This window comes from Corylus avellana, chromosome 3, assembly GCF_965113065.1.
Source record: "Corylus avellana chromosome 3, dhCorAvel1.hap1.2, whole genome shotgun sequence".
In the NCBI taxonomy this organism is placed as follows: domain Eukaryota; kingdom Viridiplantae; phylum Streptophyta; class Magnoliopsida; order Fagales; family Betulaceae; genus Corylus; species Corylus avellana.
In genome coordinates this window covers 26,293,596-26,312,527 of record NC_142492.1, presented here as the reverse complement: position 1 = coordinate 26,312,527, position 18,932 = coordinate 26,293,596, and the positions used below count along the sequence as shown (strand labels likewise).

The 18,932-nt window shown below is 36.3% G+C and overlaps 2 protein-coding genes across 2 annotated transcripts; both read left to right on the top strand.

Moving 5' to 3' along the window:
- The first annotated feature begins 125 nt into the window (after positions 1-125).
- Positions 126-10,542, top strand: STRS1 (DEA(D/H)-box RNA helicase family protein). Its single transcript, XM_059588323.2, has 13 exons — positions 126-714; positions 810-934; positions 2,403-2,510; positions 2,717-2,797; positions 4,285-4,363; positions 7,523-7,608; positions 7,686-7,742; positions 7,851-7,918; positions 8,150-8,218; positions 8,345-8,438; positions 9,417-9,581; positions 9,673-9,765; positions 10,206-10,542. Exons 1-13 carry the CDS (start codon positions 234-236, stop codon positions 10,299-10,301), a joined length of 1,602 nt encoding a protein of 533 aa, XP_059444306.2. The 5' UTR covers positions 126-233; the 3' UTR covers positions 10,302-10,542.
- A 2,628-nt stretch (positions 10,543-13,170) lies between these two features.
- On the top strand, positions 13,171-16,005 carry LOC132174097 (disease resistance protein RPM1). Its single transcript, XM_059585801.2, has one exon. The coding sequence runs from the start codon at positions 13,171-13,173 to the stop codon at positions 16,003-16,005; it is 2,835 nt and encodes a 944-aa protein (XP_059441784.2).
- Positions 16,006-18,932: the final 2,927 nt, after the last annotated feature.

The following is an 18,932-nucleotide window of genomic DNA, read 5'->3' as shown; positions in this document are numbered from 1 at the left end:
TTATTTTTGTTTTAACCGAAAAACTCTATTTTTCAAACAAAATCTTAAACTTGTTCCCAGGAGACATACACCTACGTACGTGCCCTTTTGTTTTACTTTATTTCATTTTATGCTTGGAATTGGAACTCATTTACCCGCATATTACCGTTTCGTACAAAGTCAAAACCCTAACCCCTAAAACCTTCGTGTTCCGCACAGGGCAGCTCAGCTCTCCTCACCTCCAGCTCCTAACAATGGGTCGAAAACTCAAAGACTACACTACCGCCGAACCTAAACCAGCCCAAGAATCTTCACCAAACCCTGACATGAAAGCCGAGAAGAAGAAAAAGAAGAAGCACAAAGACAAGGACGAAGCCAATCCCAAGCGGAAGCTCCAAGAAACGGAGCCCCAAGATGCTCAAAAGGAGAAGAAGAAGAAGAAGGACAGGAAAGGGGACGATGCAGAGACCGAAACCCACGAAGGAAAAGTGGAACCGCAGCGAAACGATGGCGTTGATGATGGTGAAACGGTGAGAGATGGGCACGTGGTGGTGACCGGTAAGAATGTGGAATCAGCCAAGTACGCGCCGCTGAAGTCGTTCGCCGAGTCGCGGCTGCCCGAGGAGGTTTTGGAGTGCTGCAAGAATTTCCAGAGCCCGTCTCTGATTCAGTCTCGGGCCTGGCCATTCTTATTGGACGATCGTGATTTTATTGGGATTGCAGCGACCGGGTCAGGTAGCCTCATTGATTTTTTGTGTGTTTGTGTGAAATGGGAATTTGGGTTTGTGGGCTTATGATTGTATTTTGTGGAAATTTGGTGTTGTGCGTAGGTAAGACATTGGCATTCGGGGTGCCAGCGATTATGCATGTATTGAACAAGCGAAAGGGGAAGATGTCGAAAGGGCGGTGGCCGCTCTGCCTTGTACTCTCACCAACAAGGGAGCTAGCTCAACAAGTATGTTGCCATTGACCCGTATTGTATTTATGGGCCTAGTGTTGTATGTGCAATTTGTTTGTGCTATGTGAATCATGCAATGGCATTTCTGTGTTATGTGGTGGATTTGTGTTGAGGATAATGCTTGTTAGGATTTTTGTGGCTGCATAATTCTTTGCTTATATTTGCAGCAGCAAAGAAATTGTTTTCTACTTATAGATTCTCTGCATGATTCTGCAGTATTTAGATTAAAGTGTTAGATTTTTGAACTACTCCCTTTTTTTTTTCTTTTTTTCTTTTTTTGCTTTTTTGTTTTCCTGGATAAATTTGTGGGGAAATCTCCTTTCGATCTTTAAGTTTTTTGTATGGATCATTACTTAGGTGTTTGTTCTTTGATGTATTCTGAATATTAGCTATTAGTAAGCTTTACCTTAACACGGGGACATGAAGAATCTGGGAAAATTTATAGAAATGTGATGATTTTTATTTTGGAATTTTTTTTTAAATGCAATCTAGTAGTATGAATAAAATTTTGAAGGTAGTAAACATAACCATGAATATATTGAGGTTTAAATGAAGAGGCAAAACACTAAAAGTAAATTATAAGCTAATTAAAGGCATGGAGAGGTATTGACTGACCTTTGTCGTCAAATTACTGCATGCTAAGATGGCGCATGTGTAGTGGGTTGACTAGTCCTGAATTGAGTGTAGTCAACTTTGAAAGAGCATGCTATTGGCATTAAGAATTCCATGTGGGACTGGGTAATTGAGTTTCAAGTGACAATATACCATGCATGCCTGGTGATGCTTGGTTGTAAAATGCTTTGAGCAGGGGTCATGCTGTTGAGTAATATTTTTGAAAAGTAGACCATATACTATGTCCTAGTTCTGGGTTAAATGCCAACCCGTTTAATCCATTCATCATTTCATCTTTTTTCTTTTATTTTCTTATTACTTGTGGCTATCATGAACAGTTGCAAACTGTGAACCAACGTGAAGAACAAAGATATTTTTTTTTTCAGTTTGGAAAAACGAAAATGAAAAAGCTGATTGTAGCCACAAAAATTGGGCCATGTTTGTTTGTGTTTTTATTTTCTGTTCTCAAGACAAATACGTTAACAAACAACTCAAAACACAAAAACCGTTTTCACATGTCACATCAAAGCACTTTTTCAAACTAAAAAAAAAAAAAAAACCCTCTAAAATGCATTAACAAACGTGCCTAAAACTCTAGAACTATATAAACATTTAGAAATGATGCATTGCACATATATGTTGGCAGAGAACATCGCAAGAAAATAAAATTATATGCATTATAAGATGTTAGCATTTCCTTGTTTTATGTCTAGCTACTATTCTGATATTGTGCTATTTTGCTTATGGTTCCATCTTCTTTCCATCTGTTAGGGGATATTCTATGTGTTGTTCAGTTTTATTTTTTATGTCTCTAGAAACATAACCAACTATTGGCTTTATGTTCTGGTGGTAGATTTCAGATGTTCTTTGTGATGCTGGGAAACCTTGTGGTGTGCAATCAGTTTGTCTGTATGGAGGAACCTCTAAAGGACCTCAAATGTCTTCTTTGAAGTCTGGTGTTGTAAGATATTCTGTTCCTCCTTTCTAATTGCATTATCCTGTATTTATATGCCAATTGTAGAAGTCGCATTCTTAATTTACTCTATCCTTTTAGTTAAATATATTTTATGTTCTGCTTGTTTGCATACATTTATTTATTTGGAAGGATTATGTATCTGCTACATTTTCTAATAATTTGGTCATGTATGTCTTTTTATTTACACTCAGGACATTGTCATTGGAACGCCTGGTCGTTTAAAGGATCTGATTGAAATGGGCGTGTGCGTCCTTAAGGAGGTATCTTTTGTGGTAAGTTCTTTATTTTTTGGAGGAACACCTGGCTTTTAATTCTTATTTCTTGATGTGTTTAACAATCAAATGCTGGTTATTACAATTTTGATCAGTTAATTTCTGCCTATTTTTCTAATGGTAATAAAACAGTTGCAGTATGATGGAATTGTCTTGCCTTTTCAATTGCACATCAGTTTCTTGGGAAAATCCAATTCCTCAAAAACATATTGTCGACTATAGTAATTTTGTCAATGACCTTCATCCAAATGGCAATGTTGGTTATCAAAAAGTGGAGGTCATTAGTTCGAATCTCCCATTTCCCCTTCCCTTTGGACAATATAACGAACCAAGAATTTCTTGGACCTGATGATATGTCACCGTCTCCTGTCTACTTTTAGAGGCTTCATCATGGAGTTATTTAAAGGGGTTTTATTGCTTGCTTCCCCAATTATTTGGAGAACATTGAGGACTAGACCGTATGTCAGGGGAAAATGTGACAACCTTTCATGGTAATCCGATTTAGGCCATATAAGAAAGGTCAGGTGATACTAACAGAAGAGGGCGCACACAATAATGGTATTTAAAAAGCCTTGTTTCTATTTAGCCCATTGCAAGTGCTTATTTTAATCCACATCACTTTCCAGATCGAGTGGCCATTTCTTAAAATGCTTCATCAATTGCTGCAAACTTGAGATTTCCATACGCAGTCAAGTCTAAATGATCACCTATCTCCAATAGCTATTCCTTTTTCCATTTGATCCTAATAAATTCATTTTTGCAGAAGGGAGTTCATTTTTCCCTCCCTCCCTCCTAGAGCTCAAGTAACTTTTTTTTTTTTTTAATAACTATACTACTTAGGAGAATCCACAGCACCCTAGATGTTAAAAGTGAGCATCTTACAGACAAGGTCCACAAGAACCATTTTCTGAGAAAAAGATAATAGAATCTTAAAAGTACTGCCTTTAGCCTGTTAGATATTCTCTCAAACATGAGTAACCTGTATTTCTCATGATAACATCTCACCACCCGAGCTTTACCTATCAAAAAAAAAAAAAAAAACATCTCACCACCCTAGCTCATTTAACTTATATAAAAAAAAAAATTAAAAATAAATAAAAATCTCTCCACCCTAGCTGTGTCATTTCCTTCCTGAAAAAAACCCATGCTTTTGTGTGGGTTCTTGTGTCATCTTCATTTGGATGCTAGTAGGTTAACACTGTTGCAAATGTACACCAAACAGAGACACTAAGAAAACTCTGAAAGTAAAAATTATATTTTGTTATTCTTTTTACCTTGTTTTTTCCCATAACTTTGAGATCACCAAGTACCACTTTGTCGTTGAACTTGCAACTATCATAATTGCCTTAATGCTTTTTTATCATACCTAAGTTTTAGTATGGATGAGGCACATGAAAAAAAATTCAGGTTTTGATGTATTTTCTTTATATGGAATATATTAGTTTCATTTTGTGCTCTTACCAAAAATGACTATCAATATTCCGTAGGTTCTTGATGAAGCAGACCGAATGCTTGACATGGGATTTGAGCAAGAAGTTCGTTCTATATTGGGCCAGACCTGTTCTGGTATGTAATATGTTAACAAAAAGTTTATTCTTTCTCTATGTTTCTTAGAAGCAATTTTTTTTGAACTTATTTGTTTATTTATATATTCTTTCTATTTCTGAACTCTAATCTACTCTTAGGTTTGCTCAATTATTATTAATAAGTAGCTTCAATATCTGATATTCTAAACATTGGCTAGGTTTCTGCCTCCTATAGCCCAAGAGTGTTAATGAGGTTCTACTGAGATTTTGATACCTGATACTGGTATTCCAAGATTTTGATACCCAAAGTGGGTCACAAGGTGACCCTCAAAGTGGGTCACAAAGTGACCCACGGCGGGTCACTTGTGACCCATCGTGGGTCGCAGACCCTCCGTTGGGTCACAAAGACCCACGGTGGGTCACCAAGGTGACCTGCCAGTGGGTCACAAAGTGACCCACAATGGGTCTTGTTTTATTTTTTTAAAACGATAAAATTTTATTTTTTAATAAAAATGAGGGTATTTTAAGAATTTCACACCCTTCCGTTAGGATTTCACAGAAAATCCTAACGGAAGGGGGTATTTGGAACGAAACGAAAGTTCGATACACCAAAGTGAGAGACTTTAAACTTTGGAAGGGTGTTTGCAAAAGGCGCGTAAGTTTATAAGGAGTAAGTGAAGTTTTCTCCTTTTTTTTTTTTTTTTTATAAATAATGTATATTCAAACAATGCGCAAAGGGGCACAACCCATCTTTGTATACTCCCTGTGTATTAAGGTTGCACCTCTTTGCGCTTTATTAATGATATGAAATTACTTATCAAAAAACAAATCGTTACTATCGTATGCTAATCTTTCAAGAATTATTGTATTGTCTTGTCCAAATCATATCACATCCATGTTCCATGTTGGTATTGATGCTTCTTCGGTCCAAAGTGCAGAGTTTAAATAGTGATTAATCTAATTCTCCATGTCCGATAATTTAGTCTCTATAAGTTCTAGTTTATTTTACTTACCAAAAGAACTTCTAGTTATCAGCTTGTTTAGACAATCAATTAATTATTCACTTATGGCTAATGTTTGTTCATGTTTGCTTTTCCCCTAAATGTAACTGAATAATTTCTTATTGCTTCATGTTGTGGAAGTACCTGAACTATTCTGGTTATCTACAATTTTTTTAAATGTAAAAGATTGGAATGATTATATTATTTGTTGCGGTGAGTTATCTATGTACATGAGCAACCGAAGGGAATTTTAGATTTTTATGGTTGTTTCAACTTATGGTAGATAATTCTCTATTGTCACTTAAAGTACAAGTTGATGTAAAATTATAAGGCGCCTAGAGATAATTGATCTATGAGGAACATGTTGAATTGATGTTTTGAGAATTTTCTGACATGGGACAGACTTGGAAAATTGCCTGCAGTTTCTTATACTTTAGGCTTTAGATTCTGCAAACTAGTGGTTTTAGGGCTTGGGATTGTAAATTGAGTGATGCAACCATGGAAGATTAATTTGCTGTTATTTTGCAGCTTTATTGATTTGAAGATTTATTTTCTGGTTCACATGGATTATCAAATTGGATCAAGCCTTATATGGTTTTGGATGTCAAGTCTTTGGAGTCTACGACCAAAATAGTTTTTGATTGTGTTATTATTTCATAAGTGATGGTTAGTTTTGTAATCAAGGGTAGATATATACTATTTTGCTATTCCTTCGACGTATGGTTTATTGGTAACTGAGTGGTGTGAAACATTCCAAGAGTTTCTAACTGCCTTGGGTTTATTTCTTCTGTGTTCAAGTTAGTCTTTATTTAGGTTTTATTAGGCCTTTGGCTTATGGGTGAAATTAGGAGTCCTAAGGTTACTACTACGATAAGTGAGTTCTTATATGTCTTCAATGTATTCAAAGAATAGCCAGAGATTTTGGTAATGAAATATTGAGTATTTGGTTATTGGAGGTATGCATGACTAGAGCGTTCTCTCTCTCTCTCTCTCTTCTTTGTTGCACATCAGTACTGTTCAGTAGTGCTATTCTGTATTCACAGCTCCTGAGCAGCCACAGTACTCTTATTTTCTCTTTCTTATACAACCTGAAATCTGATCCCTTCTCCTATACTCTTTGAATCCTTAAAATCTTAAAAAAATTCAACCTTTTAAATTGCAAAGCCCAACCTTTTATTGCTGTTGGAAAACTCTAGCAAGTTGTTTTTCTAAGTTCCAGATTCTTTCATCCATTAAAATTCAATCTGTAAACCCTAACCCATTCTTCTAAGATCCTAGATCCACATGTTCTTCTAATCCTATGCCCATCACAAGGACAGTAGTTAGGTTGTCCATAATCTGTCCTATGTCAATTTAGAGCTCTTAGTCCGAGTATGGTCAGAAAAGATAGGTTTGAAAGGCCAATAAAGGATTCTTGAAAAAGACAGGTTTGCATGAGTGAGGAATGTTGCAGGTGGTGAGGCATGATCTTCATGTAATTTCAAAATTCGGAGAGGCTAACTGCCCAGAAACCCCTGCTTAAGGAAAGATTATGGAGTGGGCCAAAGCCTGAATTGTCATATGGACAGGGATTTGGATCTTACGTGGCTCAGACTACATGGGCTTTTAACATTGGAAATAGCGGATCAACAGCTGACCAAAGCAGCCCAGTTCAGAATCGTCTGATACTGCATACATTAATGATTTGATTCGATCATGATCCTTCGAATATGGCAGTATCAATGGAGCTTTTTGTCTGCCTGATGTGCTGGCCTTTTGCTGACATCTTCTGGATTCATGGTGCCATTACATTTAATGGGTTTGAGTTGAATTTGATGTCGCTGATAGTAAAGCAAAAAATCCTACCTTCAATGTCAATTACTCGCAACGTGCACCATAAATACATGAATTTAGTTGAGAGGCCCCTTCTTTAAGCCTTGGCTTTCACTTAATTACCTCTCATATACGTTGGGTTTTGGTAGAACATGCCTGGTGAATCCCTCCCATTGGATGGGTATCTAAAGCAAATCAAATATGCAGAAGTCTATGTTTTGTACTCATCATTATGGGGCATGATTATCTTCTAATTTAAGTCGTATAGTTATTTGTGCATTTTGTTTGATTCTATTCTCAGTCTGGATGAATTACTTTTGTAGCTTCCTTTTTTTTATTTTATTTTTTCAGAGAAGAGCTATATATATTTTTTAAATTATGTGCAGCTCGCCAAATGGTAATGTTCAGTGCTACCTGGCCCCTGTTAGTTCATCAATTAGCTCAGGAGTTCATGGATCCTAATCCGGTTAAGGTGTTAATCTTCGTTCATGGTGACCTTTGAGCAGTTTCTTATCACTATCTCTGAAGTAAAACTGAATGTTGTTTCAGGTTGTTGTAGGTTCAGAGGATTTATCTGCCAACCATGATGTAATGCAGATAGTGGAGGTATAAATTCTCAATAACATATAAGTGACCTGTGTAACCATTAAATATGTGTGTGTGTGTGTGTATATTCATTTTCATCCATTAACAGACTTCCGTTAACATATTTAGGTTTTGGATGATCGTTCACGTGATCAGCGTTTGGTTGCTCTGCTAGAAAAATACCACAAATCCCAACGGTATTGACCGCTGCTCAGTTAGATTTGTTTCCCCTTCATTTTGATTTATCTGATAAATTTGTGCATTCATGCCTGGCCCAATTGAACCCTGGAGGATTATACCATTGATTTAGATGAATGCATTGTGTACCTATGTTACACAGGAAAAACCTTGAATTCTGTGGACTTCTGTATAATGTCTTTTAATATCTCGTTGTGGTATATCCTCCTAATACGTTTCTATTTTGTCAGGAATAGAGTATTGGTTTTTGTCTTGTACAAGTTGGAAGCGAAACGTGTTGAAAATATGCTGCAAGAAGGGTAAGTTCCTGTTAGCCTGACATATAGTTTTTACTTTGTTAACCAAGGCGACTATTCTGGCTATGACTCTAAGCTGCTGAAGATAAAATGAAAAGGTACTGATGATTTCTGACCTGATGTTTCTAGAGGTTGGAAGGCTGTTTCAATACATGGTGACAAAGCACAAAATGAACGTACAAAAGCACTATCATTATTCAAGAAGGGGAGCTGCCCTTTAATGGTGAGATGTATTTTAGTATTTCATTTTTTAAGTGTTTCTCACTCATTCATGCATGCCACACACAGAGACTCAATTTAGCATGGTGCATAATTACTTTGAAATTTTGAGTAAAGAATGTGCGAGGGACTGTTGGAAATAAAGGACTATGATCCTTTTAGACCATCTACATTATTGAGTGACATGAAAAATGGCAAAGAGTGGACTCGAGTGTGAAAAAGTGAACTGGAATAAGCCAAAAAAAAAGAAATTTTATATATGTATTTTCTGGGAAACATTTGTATTGTTGTATCTATCTATTTATTTATTCTTTTTCAAATTGAATTATGGGGTTCCAAGTTTGCCTCCCCTTCTTAGGATCATCTAGTAAGCCATATAGTATAAGAATGATTAGGATCATCTATAATTGTATGTCTTGGGATTTTGCATGTTCTGGGATCCCATCTATGATTAGAATTTGTATGGTTAGTTGCTATTTTGGTTTCATCATTTGTAACTGTAGCTATTTATTTTCTTTTTTCTTTCTCCTAAAAGTGTAGACTCAATTGAGACTTGTAATTTAAGAATTGTTATGTATTTTCCCAGTTTCATTGAAGTTTATGACTGGACTTTGCACAATAAGCAACAGCTGCAATCCTTGATTTCTTTCAGATCCCTGATTTCATAATTCGCGTCCATTTTAATAGTTCTGTGGCAACTGTTAACTTCAGTGTACTGGATTTGAAAGACCATGCATTATGCTTCTTGGACTTTCGGAGTTTCTTAAAATTTTGAAAACAACAAATAAAAAAGCTAGAAAAGAAAATGATTGAAATGTAGGAAGCTAACTCTGAACAGAAATCTAACTCTGAAGTGTAGGAAACTAACATAGAACATTCATAAGTGGAGGAAACTAACTCTGAACAGAAATCTTCTAGACGTATTATGCTATAGTTGGCAGCTTCTTTAGTAACTGATTCATCTGAGACCATACATGTGCAGATAGCTACTGATGTGGCTGCTCGGGGATTGGATATTCCAGATGTTGAAGTAGTTATCAACTATAGTTTTCCTCTCACCACGGAGGATTATGTCCACAGAATTGGGCGGACTGGACGGGCTGGTAAGAAGGGCGTCGCTCATACATTCTTCACGCAGCAGAACAAGGTAGTTTTTGTTAGTCAATATCTTGGTAATCTGATGTTTAGCTAATTAATTCTCTTTTTCTTTATCTCAAGTACTAATGGCACTATTTCAGGGACTTGCGGGAGAGCTGGTGAATGTTCTCAGAGAAGCTGGGCAAATTGTGCCAGAAGCCCTTATGAAATTTGGCACTCATGTAAAGAAGAAGGTGTATATCTATTTTCTTTTTATCATTTGGCCCCCAAGTATTAGGCACTTGTGTTCACTGTTCACTGTCACTGTTCACATTCATGTCCATATGGTTGGAGTTTTCCCTCCATTCTTTAGGTGTTCCTGCTTTTGTGCTTATTGTCTGTGCACATGCACAGTGCCTGTGTGTGTGCATGTGAGATGTAGGGGTGGCAATTCGTGTTCCTGTGTCAAGTTCGGGCCGTGTTGAGACATAAGTATAAGACTATACAGTTTAATCCCAACCCAATCCATTTAATTTAATGGGTCGGTCCCCGTTAACCCCAACACTAATTTCATGTTGGGTTTGTATCAGGTTTACAGATTGTGTCAAAAATTGCCAACTTTAGATAAATGTTTTAAGCATTGCATTTCTTTTACCTCTTCCAAACTATTTTAATAATGTCTGTTGCAATACAGGAGTCCAAGCTTTACGGGGCTCACTTCAAGGAAATTCCTATAGATGCTCCCAAGTCTAAAAAGATCACATTTGACAACTCTGATGATGATGACTGAATCATGTGGCAATCCAAACTCAATTCTTCCATTGCCATGGATACTAGGAGATTTAGAGCTGATTGTGGATTATGGCCTCTGTGGATAGGCCATAATCCTTCTCATCTGTAAGTTATTGTTTTTCTCACACCTCTTTGTGGAGAAACACATTTGTTGCTACGGGCCGACTATTAAATTATATTAATTCTTTTTCATTTCCTTCTTCCTATTCTCTAATGGAATTTATTTATTATTATTTTTTTAATAAACATAGTGTTTCTTTTAATTTCTTTGAGCATTAGTTGTGCAATTGCTGTAATATTACAACACTCTCTTGGTGACGGCTTGTGGGTCAATATTTAACACTTTGCTGAATGATCCATGCCTACATTGTTTTTGTTTCTTCTATGTATTTCTGGTTCAGAGTATTATATTTGAAGAGCACAAAAGATTGTCTAGCCAAAATTTCCCTTTGAGGTACTGAGCTTGAAAGAAACATGGGTAAAAATGCGTTCAAAGCTCTTACATAATTCTTTAAGACCCATAAATATTTTCTGTCTCCCTAATTTGGGGTTGTATACTTATGCATACTTGGGTTTTACCTTTTTGCACTTTCTAATAAGATGATTTACTTTGTATTAAGAAAAGGGCAAAACTTATCTCTCAAAACTACCACACAATTTTCAATCTCTAAACTTTAAAAGTTTGCAATGTGAGGTTCTAATCTTTTAACCTCTCTTTTATTTACTTCCTACCGTTTAAATTTTTCGTTAACTTAGATGTCTAAAATGTAAAATGTCCACTATACTTCTAAAATTTATAAAAATACAACTAATGCTTTAGTTTTTAAAAAAAATAAATAAAATTCTAAACAAAAAACATAAATAAAGGATGATGGCCTTGGGAATTTGTTTTTTTTTTTTCACTTGTTTTGTTTTTTTTTTTTTTTTTCGAAAAAAAAAAATTATAAAGGGAGTATGATATTTTTGTTATTTTAAGATTTAACAAAAAATCTTATCCAGAGGTAATCAAAGGATTAGGAAGATGAGAATTCCATATTATAGGGTTTGTAGCAATGATGCTAACATTCGTTGACACTGCCAAATTGCCCACGTAGAGTGAGCATTAAAAAAAGTTTGGAGTACCAATTAACGTTGTTTTAATAATCTAATCTTCTTGCTAATGACAAAAGCTATAAGATTAGATTAATTTATGTACATTATTAATAAAAGGAAACGTCTTACTTGACAATTGAGATGAGTTTTTTTAAGGTTTTATCACGGATTGAGATCCCCTCCAATTACTCAAAATTGGAGAATTTTATGTTATGAAATCGAGACCCTTTATTTTAAATTCAATGGTCTATAAAATGCTAGCTGCTTTTGTATAATCGAGGTATTAAATTTTGATTTTAAGTTGGCTTTTGTTTTACCGAGGTTTAAATGATTTTATGAACCATTGGATTTAAAATGAAGGGTCACGAATTCGTAACTTGAGAATCTCTAATTTTAAGTAATTGGAAGAGATCTCAATAAAATCTTCTCCTTTCCTAGGTCAACAAAGAGGCCCATAGAGAGTGGGAAAATAAACAAGGAATTTTCTAGCATCTTTTATTTTATGCATTATTATGGCCAACACTGATTTGACATATCAAAATCGATGATCATTCTAGTCAATTATTGAAATTTTTTAATGAGTTAATGATTTTGTTACAATAGTCTTCAGGAATTCTCAATCTTTTGGTAACAAAATGGATATTTATAATCTGCAAATAACATGTTTGGTATATGCTCTCTTTAATATTTTTACTTATTCATAATAGTTTGCTTGAATACCTTAGAAACAAGAAGATTGGACTCGTTTGACAACGTTTTTTAGAATAGTTTTTCGTTTTTTAGTAAAAAAAGTTAGAAGTGTTAACAAACAACTCAAAACACAAAACACTCAAACTCTTATATTTTCCAGCCGCCTTCACAGGCGGTGTTCTTTTCTTGTTTGCTAAGATGCAATATGAATCAGAATGAAAGTAAACAATTAATGTTTGAAGTTTTCAAATTGGCATCATTGGAATTGCCTTTACTTGTGAAACATAAGTACTCGAACATCATTCAAAGAAGATGAAGACACCATGAAATTTCAGTTCTTTAAGTTAAGTTTGTCAAAATCTGTGACTCAACAATTTTATGTAAAAAGAAGACTCGATAATTTGGGATTCAAGATAAGTCAGATTAAGCAGAACAGATGAAGAAGATTGAGTGTCAAAAAGGGAATCCAGAATAGATCTGGAAATTTTAACCAGTTTGCAATTGGGTTGGAAAGAAGTGTGCAGCATGGCAATTGATCACCAAGGGGATGAAATAGAGAAGTTACAAGGTAATGATTCATTTGATAAAACTTTTTAGAGGGTGTTTTTTATTTTTGGTTGAAACGGCGTTTTGATGTAATGTAAAAGTGAGTAATTTTGAGTATTTTGTGTTTGACGTTATTTCTTAATGCTTTTATTTTTTTTCTTTCTAAAAAGCATCCGTAAAAAGCGTTGACAAACGATGCTGATATTGTTTCTTAAGAAACTTTGAAGCAGTCTGGAGAACAAGTAATGAATTCATTGACCAGTTCAGTGGGTTGAAGAAAGGATGAAAATGATTATTTATTGGGCAACTTGAGCATTTCCTCAACTACAACCTGAACCAGTTGGTCATAGATCTCCCCAACACTAGAATGGTTATTATAATAGAATAGCAACCCAAAATTCAGACAAAAACCTCATCTCCAATTACCCTTGTTTCTCCACCGAAGAAACAGAAAAAGAGAAAATTGAGGTGTTTGTTTAGCCTTGTTTCTTTACAGTCTCAAAACACACAAAGGCTAGTTTGAGGAAAACTGAGAAGCAATGGCTGAAATTGCAGTTACCTATGTACTTGACAAGCTGGTGGCCTTGATAGAAGAAGAGGTGCAACTACTGAGGGGCGTCAAGGAAGAAATTGTGTGGATTGCAGATGAACTGGCGCACATCAAGGCCTTCCTAAGAGTTGCTGATGAAAGGGAAGAGAGGAGTCCTGAACTTGGCGCGTGGGTTAAGCATGTGAGAGATGTGGCTTATGATATTGAAGATGTTCTTGATGAATACAGCCTTGTATTCACACATCCTTCTGGGTATGATTTTCATGCTTCTCTTAGTAAAATTGTTTCCTCCGTGAGGAATTTGAAAGCTCGCCGTCGAATTGCTTCCGAAATACAACACATCAAAATCAGATTTGTAGGTATCTTGGAAGGACATCACAGATTCCAGGGTGAAACTACAATAGTTGACACAAAAATTGCTGCAAATACATATCATGACCGCCGGCAGGATGCCCTTCTGATAGAAGAAGCTGACCTGGTGGGGATCGAAATGCCCAAAAGGCAGCTGATCAGCTGGCTTATCCGAGATGATAGCGGACGCGAAGTGGTTTCGGTGGTTGGCATGGGAGGTTTGGGGAAGACCACCCTGGTAAAGAAAGTATATGATGATGCACAAGTGAAGCTGCACTTCAAATACCGCGCTTGGGTAACGGTTTCTCAATCTTTTAAGATGGAAGATCTCCTAAAAGACATGGTTCAGCAACTCTACAACATAAAACGGAAACCAGTTCCTCAAAGAATGGACAGCATGAGCACCGATCAGCTAAGAACAAACATCAAAAACTTTCTGCAGAAACAGAGGTACCTAGTTGTGTTAGATGATGTGTGGCATATGGATGATTGGGATGCAGTCAAAAATACATTGCCAAATAACAGTTGCAGCCGAGTAATGCTCACAACACGCAACTCTGAAGTAGCCTTTGCCTCTTGCCAGGAGTTCAATGGTAATGTCTATCCTTTGAACCCTTTGTCTCCTCAAGAGTCCTGGACTTTATTTTGCAGGAAGACTTTTGGGGTGAGCTCTTGCCCTCCAGATTTGAATACTTTTACAGAAAGTATCCTCAGAAGATGTGAAGGATTGCCACTTGCAATTGTGGCAATCAGTGGTGTTTTGGGGACCAAGAACAGGATAGATGACTGGGATCTGATTCAACGCAGCCTTGCTGATGAAATTAAAGAAAATGTTATACTCAATAGTATGGAAAAGATATTGTCACTCAGTTACAATGATTTGCCTTATTATCTAAAGTCTTGTTTTCTCTATTTTAGCATCTTTCCTGAAAGTCATCTCATTGACAAAATGAGACTCATTCGGTTATGGATAGCAGAAGGGTTTGTGAAAGAAAAAGAAGGAATGGTGTTGGAAGAAGTTGCAGAGGGCTACCTCTATGAGCTCTTGAACAGAAGCCTAATCCAAGTGGCAGGGACAACCAGTGAAGGGAGGATCAAAACATGTCGCATCCATGACCTTTTTCGTGAGATAATCATTTGGAAGTCAAGAGACCAAAATTTTGTAACCATAGCTCAAGGACAGAACACGATGTGGCCGGAAAAAGTTCGTCGCCTGTCGATACATAAAACCACGCAGGATGTGCAAGAAACCAAGAGCATCTCTCGGCTTCGTTCTTTGCTCATGTTTCAAAGGGTAGAATCATCGCTGTCTGAATCTTCAAACTCCCTTTTGTTTCCTCTTGATTTTAGGCTACTTAATTTGTTAGATTTGCAAGGTGCACCTCTAAAGATATTCCCAAATGAGATCACTAAGCTGTTCCATCTGAAATATCTAAGCTTGAGAGGCACAAAGATAGAAATCATTCCAAGCTCAATTGGGAATTTGCAGAACCTGCAGACGCTTGATCTTAAACACACATGGGTGACTGCATTGCCTGCTGAGATCTCGCGGCTTCAGAAACTTCGCCACCTATTGGTGTATCGGTATGAGATTCACTCCTATGCACACTTCAATTCCAAATATGGTTTTAAGGCCATGGCACTACAAATTGGACGTCTCCGATTCTTACAAAAGCTCAGCGTCATCGAGGCCGATGATCTAGGTGGCGATGATATGATGAAAGAGCTTGGAAGGCTGAATCAACTGCGGAGGCTTGTTATTGTAAAGCTCAAAAGAGAAAATGGGGCTGCTCTGTGCTCCTCCATTAACATGCTAACAAACCTTCGCGCTTTGTCGATAACATCAACTGATGAGAACGAGATCATCGATCTTGAAAGCCTATCTTTCCCTCCTCCATTTCTGCAGCGGCTATACTTGACAGGATGTTTAGAGAAGTTACCACACTGGATATCTTCTCTCCCTAGTTTGGCAAAGGTATCTTTGAAGTGGAGTCAATTGAGGGTTGATCCGCTTGAGTCACTCCAAGGTCTGCCAAATCTTGTACATCTTGAATTTCTGCAAGTTTATGAGGGAGAGATATTGCAGTTTAAGGCTCAAGGATTTCAGAGGCTGAAGGTTTTAGGCCTTGATAAGTTGGATGCACTGAAGACAGTTACAATAGAAATGGGAGCAATGCCTTTCCTTGAAAAGCTAATCCTGCAGCGCTGCAAATCCTTGCACAGGCTGCCATCAGGTATCGAACACCTTAGCAAGCTTAAACTGGTTGAATTTTTTGACATGCCTGATGAGTTAATCATGACAATACGTCCAGACATAGAAGGTGGGGATTATTGGAAGGTTGCAAATGTCCCTGAAATCAACTCTACCTATTGGAGAGATGGTGCTTGGGATGTCTACTCCTTAGAGAGATTAAATGAGAGAGAGGGATCAGCTCCCACCAGGAGCCATGAACTTCCTCCATATTGGAAATAGTATTGAAAAAGATGGCTTCCCAATGCAGCCCCCGCGCGAAAAAAAAAATTTCCATCGAGTTATTAGCAACGACAATTTTTTTTTTTTTTTTTGGAAATTAGCGACGACTATCAGCAATGACTTTTGAGTGGTCGCGGAATGTTTTGTCCCTAATGACCAAATTTCTTGTAGAATTCTCTGCTTGTGAACTTTGTACACTCAATCATGTTGGAAATGTTCCAATAAACCTCAATCTCAATACTTGAACTCAGTCTGCAGCTTTGCATGACTTGTAGGCAGATACAAAATAAATAATGATTGCTCCAAGTTTTCATTTTCCATGAAAGTTTTTGTGCTGGTTTTTCAGGTATCTACTTGTAAATATGTCATATATTTGAAATGTTGAAAATTTTAGAAGCGTTCATTTTCAATGAATGATGTGGCAGAAATTTGATTCATGGAAGAACCTGATACTGACATTTCAAAGTTATTGAACAAGGAAACAGTGTCATTGGCGGAAGAAGTTAAAGTTATTGAAAATGAAAATAATTGCTTCAAGGAATACAGGATTCAACTAAACTTAGACATCACAGAGCAATTTGGGTGCTAGAATTTATTATGTGCAAACAACTCATTTGCTGAAATTTCTTGGTGCGGTGGTGATGCTGGAGAATCGGCAGAAACTAAGTTGTTAGATTTTGAATTAATGGTGCTGAAAAAACCTTGATAGAAAAGATTAGCGGTCAAGAGAAGACAAAAATAGTATCGGAGAATATAATAATTCAATAGTTTTAACATTTCCTCTCACGTGTGGGCTCAAACTCCTTTTTAATAAGTGGTGTCAAATACTTTGAATATTTAATTTAAATGGGAGTGAATTGACAGAGTTAAAGTTTGAACTTAGTACCTTTAACTCTGATACGACTTATGATGTGATCAATGTGATTCAATTGTACTTTCGGAAGGTCTGTCGTCTTCATGGATTTCCATTGTCTATTGTTTATGATCAAGACACTTGATTTCTTAGCCTTTTTTGGAGATGCTTGTGGAGTTTGTCCAACACCAAGATTGATTTTACTAGTGCCTAACATCCTCAAACCGATGGGCAAACAAAGGTGGTCAATCGATCTTTGGGAGATTTGCTTAGGAGTTTGGTAGATGATCATCTTAAGTCATGGGATCAGAAGGTATTTAAATCTGAGTTCGCCTACAATCGGTCTACAAATTGGAGCACCAGTTTTAGTCCATTCTTTATTGTCTATGGGACTAATCCTCGTGTGCCATTGGATTTAGCACATGTTCCTGATTTGAAGTTGGTGAACTCTGAGGATGAAGATCTTATTGCTCAGATTCAGGAAGATCATAAAGTTAAAAGTTCAGAAGTTGCAAGATTTTGTAGCCAAGAACAAGGAAAATGCTAACAAAAAGCTACATTCTGTTGAATTAGAAGAAGGATATTTAGTGTGGGCCGTATTAGCTAAGGATCGGTTTCCTATGGAGGAGTATAACAAGCTTGCGGCAAGGAAGATCAAGCCATTGGAGATGTTTGAAAACCATATAAAGATAGTTGATATGTTCAACGTCAAGCATCATGTTCCATAAATGGGAGGCTCATTAGATGAGAATGCAAATTCGACGATGGAATCTCTCCATTTTGAAAAGGATGATGTAGATCAGACTGCATATGAATTCGAGAAGAAAACAAAGGGAGACACAATCGTTCAAATGAGATCCCAAACTCGTTCGAACGAGCCCGTTGGGTGAACTTTCATAGAACTTCTTGAGAGCCTTGATCGAAGAGTCAGCCGATTCCCATTCGACCGAGGTGCTACATCACATGTCTCATTCGAACAAGACATCATCTTGTTTGAATAAGAGTGTTATCATACAACAACCCGAGGCGTTATCGACTGAGGACTTAGTGGCAAAGCCTTGTTCGAACGAGATTCAACATAATTGGTTTACTTCGCTTTTCAAGTTCTATGAAAAGAATTAAACCACCCCTTCCCCGGCCCTCTGCTCGAAGATTAATGTAAGCATTTGAACTTTTTTCTTTTTTTTTTAACGACATCACAATGTTCTAACCAACCACTATATATAGAAGGCTCTCGTATAGCTGTTACATGTATTTGTTATATGCTATAGTTAATATACCTATGATTCTACAAACAAATCTACCTATTTTATTATATCTTGTCATATTTTTTATTGTATGGAATTATAATATATTCAAATCATATATATTTTCCATGTTACTTTTTTTTTTTTTTTAAAACCAATATATAATATCAACGAGTAGTAATATAATGTCACTACTAAGGGTGCGTTTGGAATTGCGATTTCGCAAAAATAATTTGCGTTTTTAAAAGATATCGCAAAATGTAAGGTGTTTGATATTACGATTTAAAAAGCACTTAATCTAAAATAAGAAGAAAAAAAAAATTGCGAATTCTATAAGCATGTTAGGGGTGCTTATTTGAAAATGCGAGGATTTAAACCAAATTAAGATTTCGCATAACAAATATTTGATAAAAAAAAAAAATACCCCAAACTCCTTTGCAATTTTAAAAAGTAGCGATTTAAAAAATGCAATTTTTAAAATCGCACTTATTGAAATCGCAATCTCAAACAAATCCATAGTGTTTTCTAAAAGACACTTACTATAAAGTAACAAAAAATTATATAAACTTATAACCTTAACTATGAGCCATGGCTTCAACCCTCATTTATTTAGGAGCTACTATATTTCTACCAAAGGGCTCCTTGTTATGGCATGATCAATAAAAAGCTTTGGTATTGATTCAAAATTCTTAAATATCTATTTTATATGTAACCTTGACTATTACATCATGTCCTTTCATGTTTTTATAGCATCGTTGTAACTTACGTTGCACAATGTGCTCTTTTGTATTACTCTTATTGTAGGAACAACGTCTGCACTTCTTATG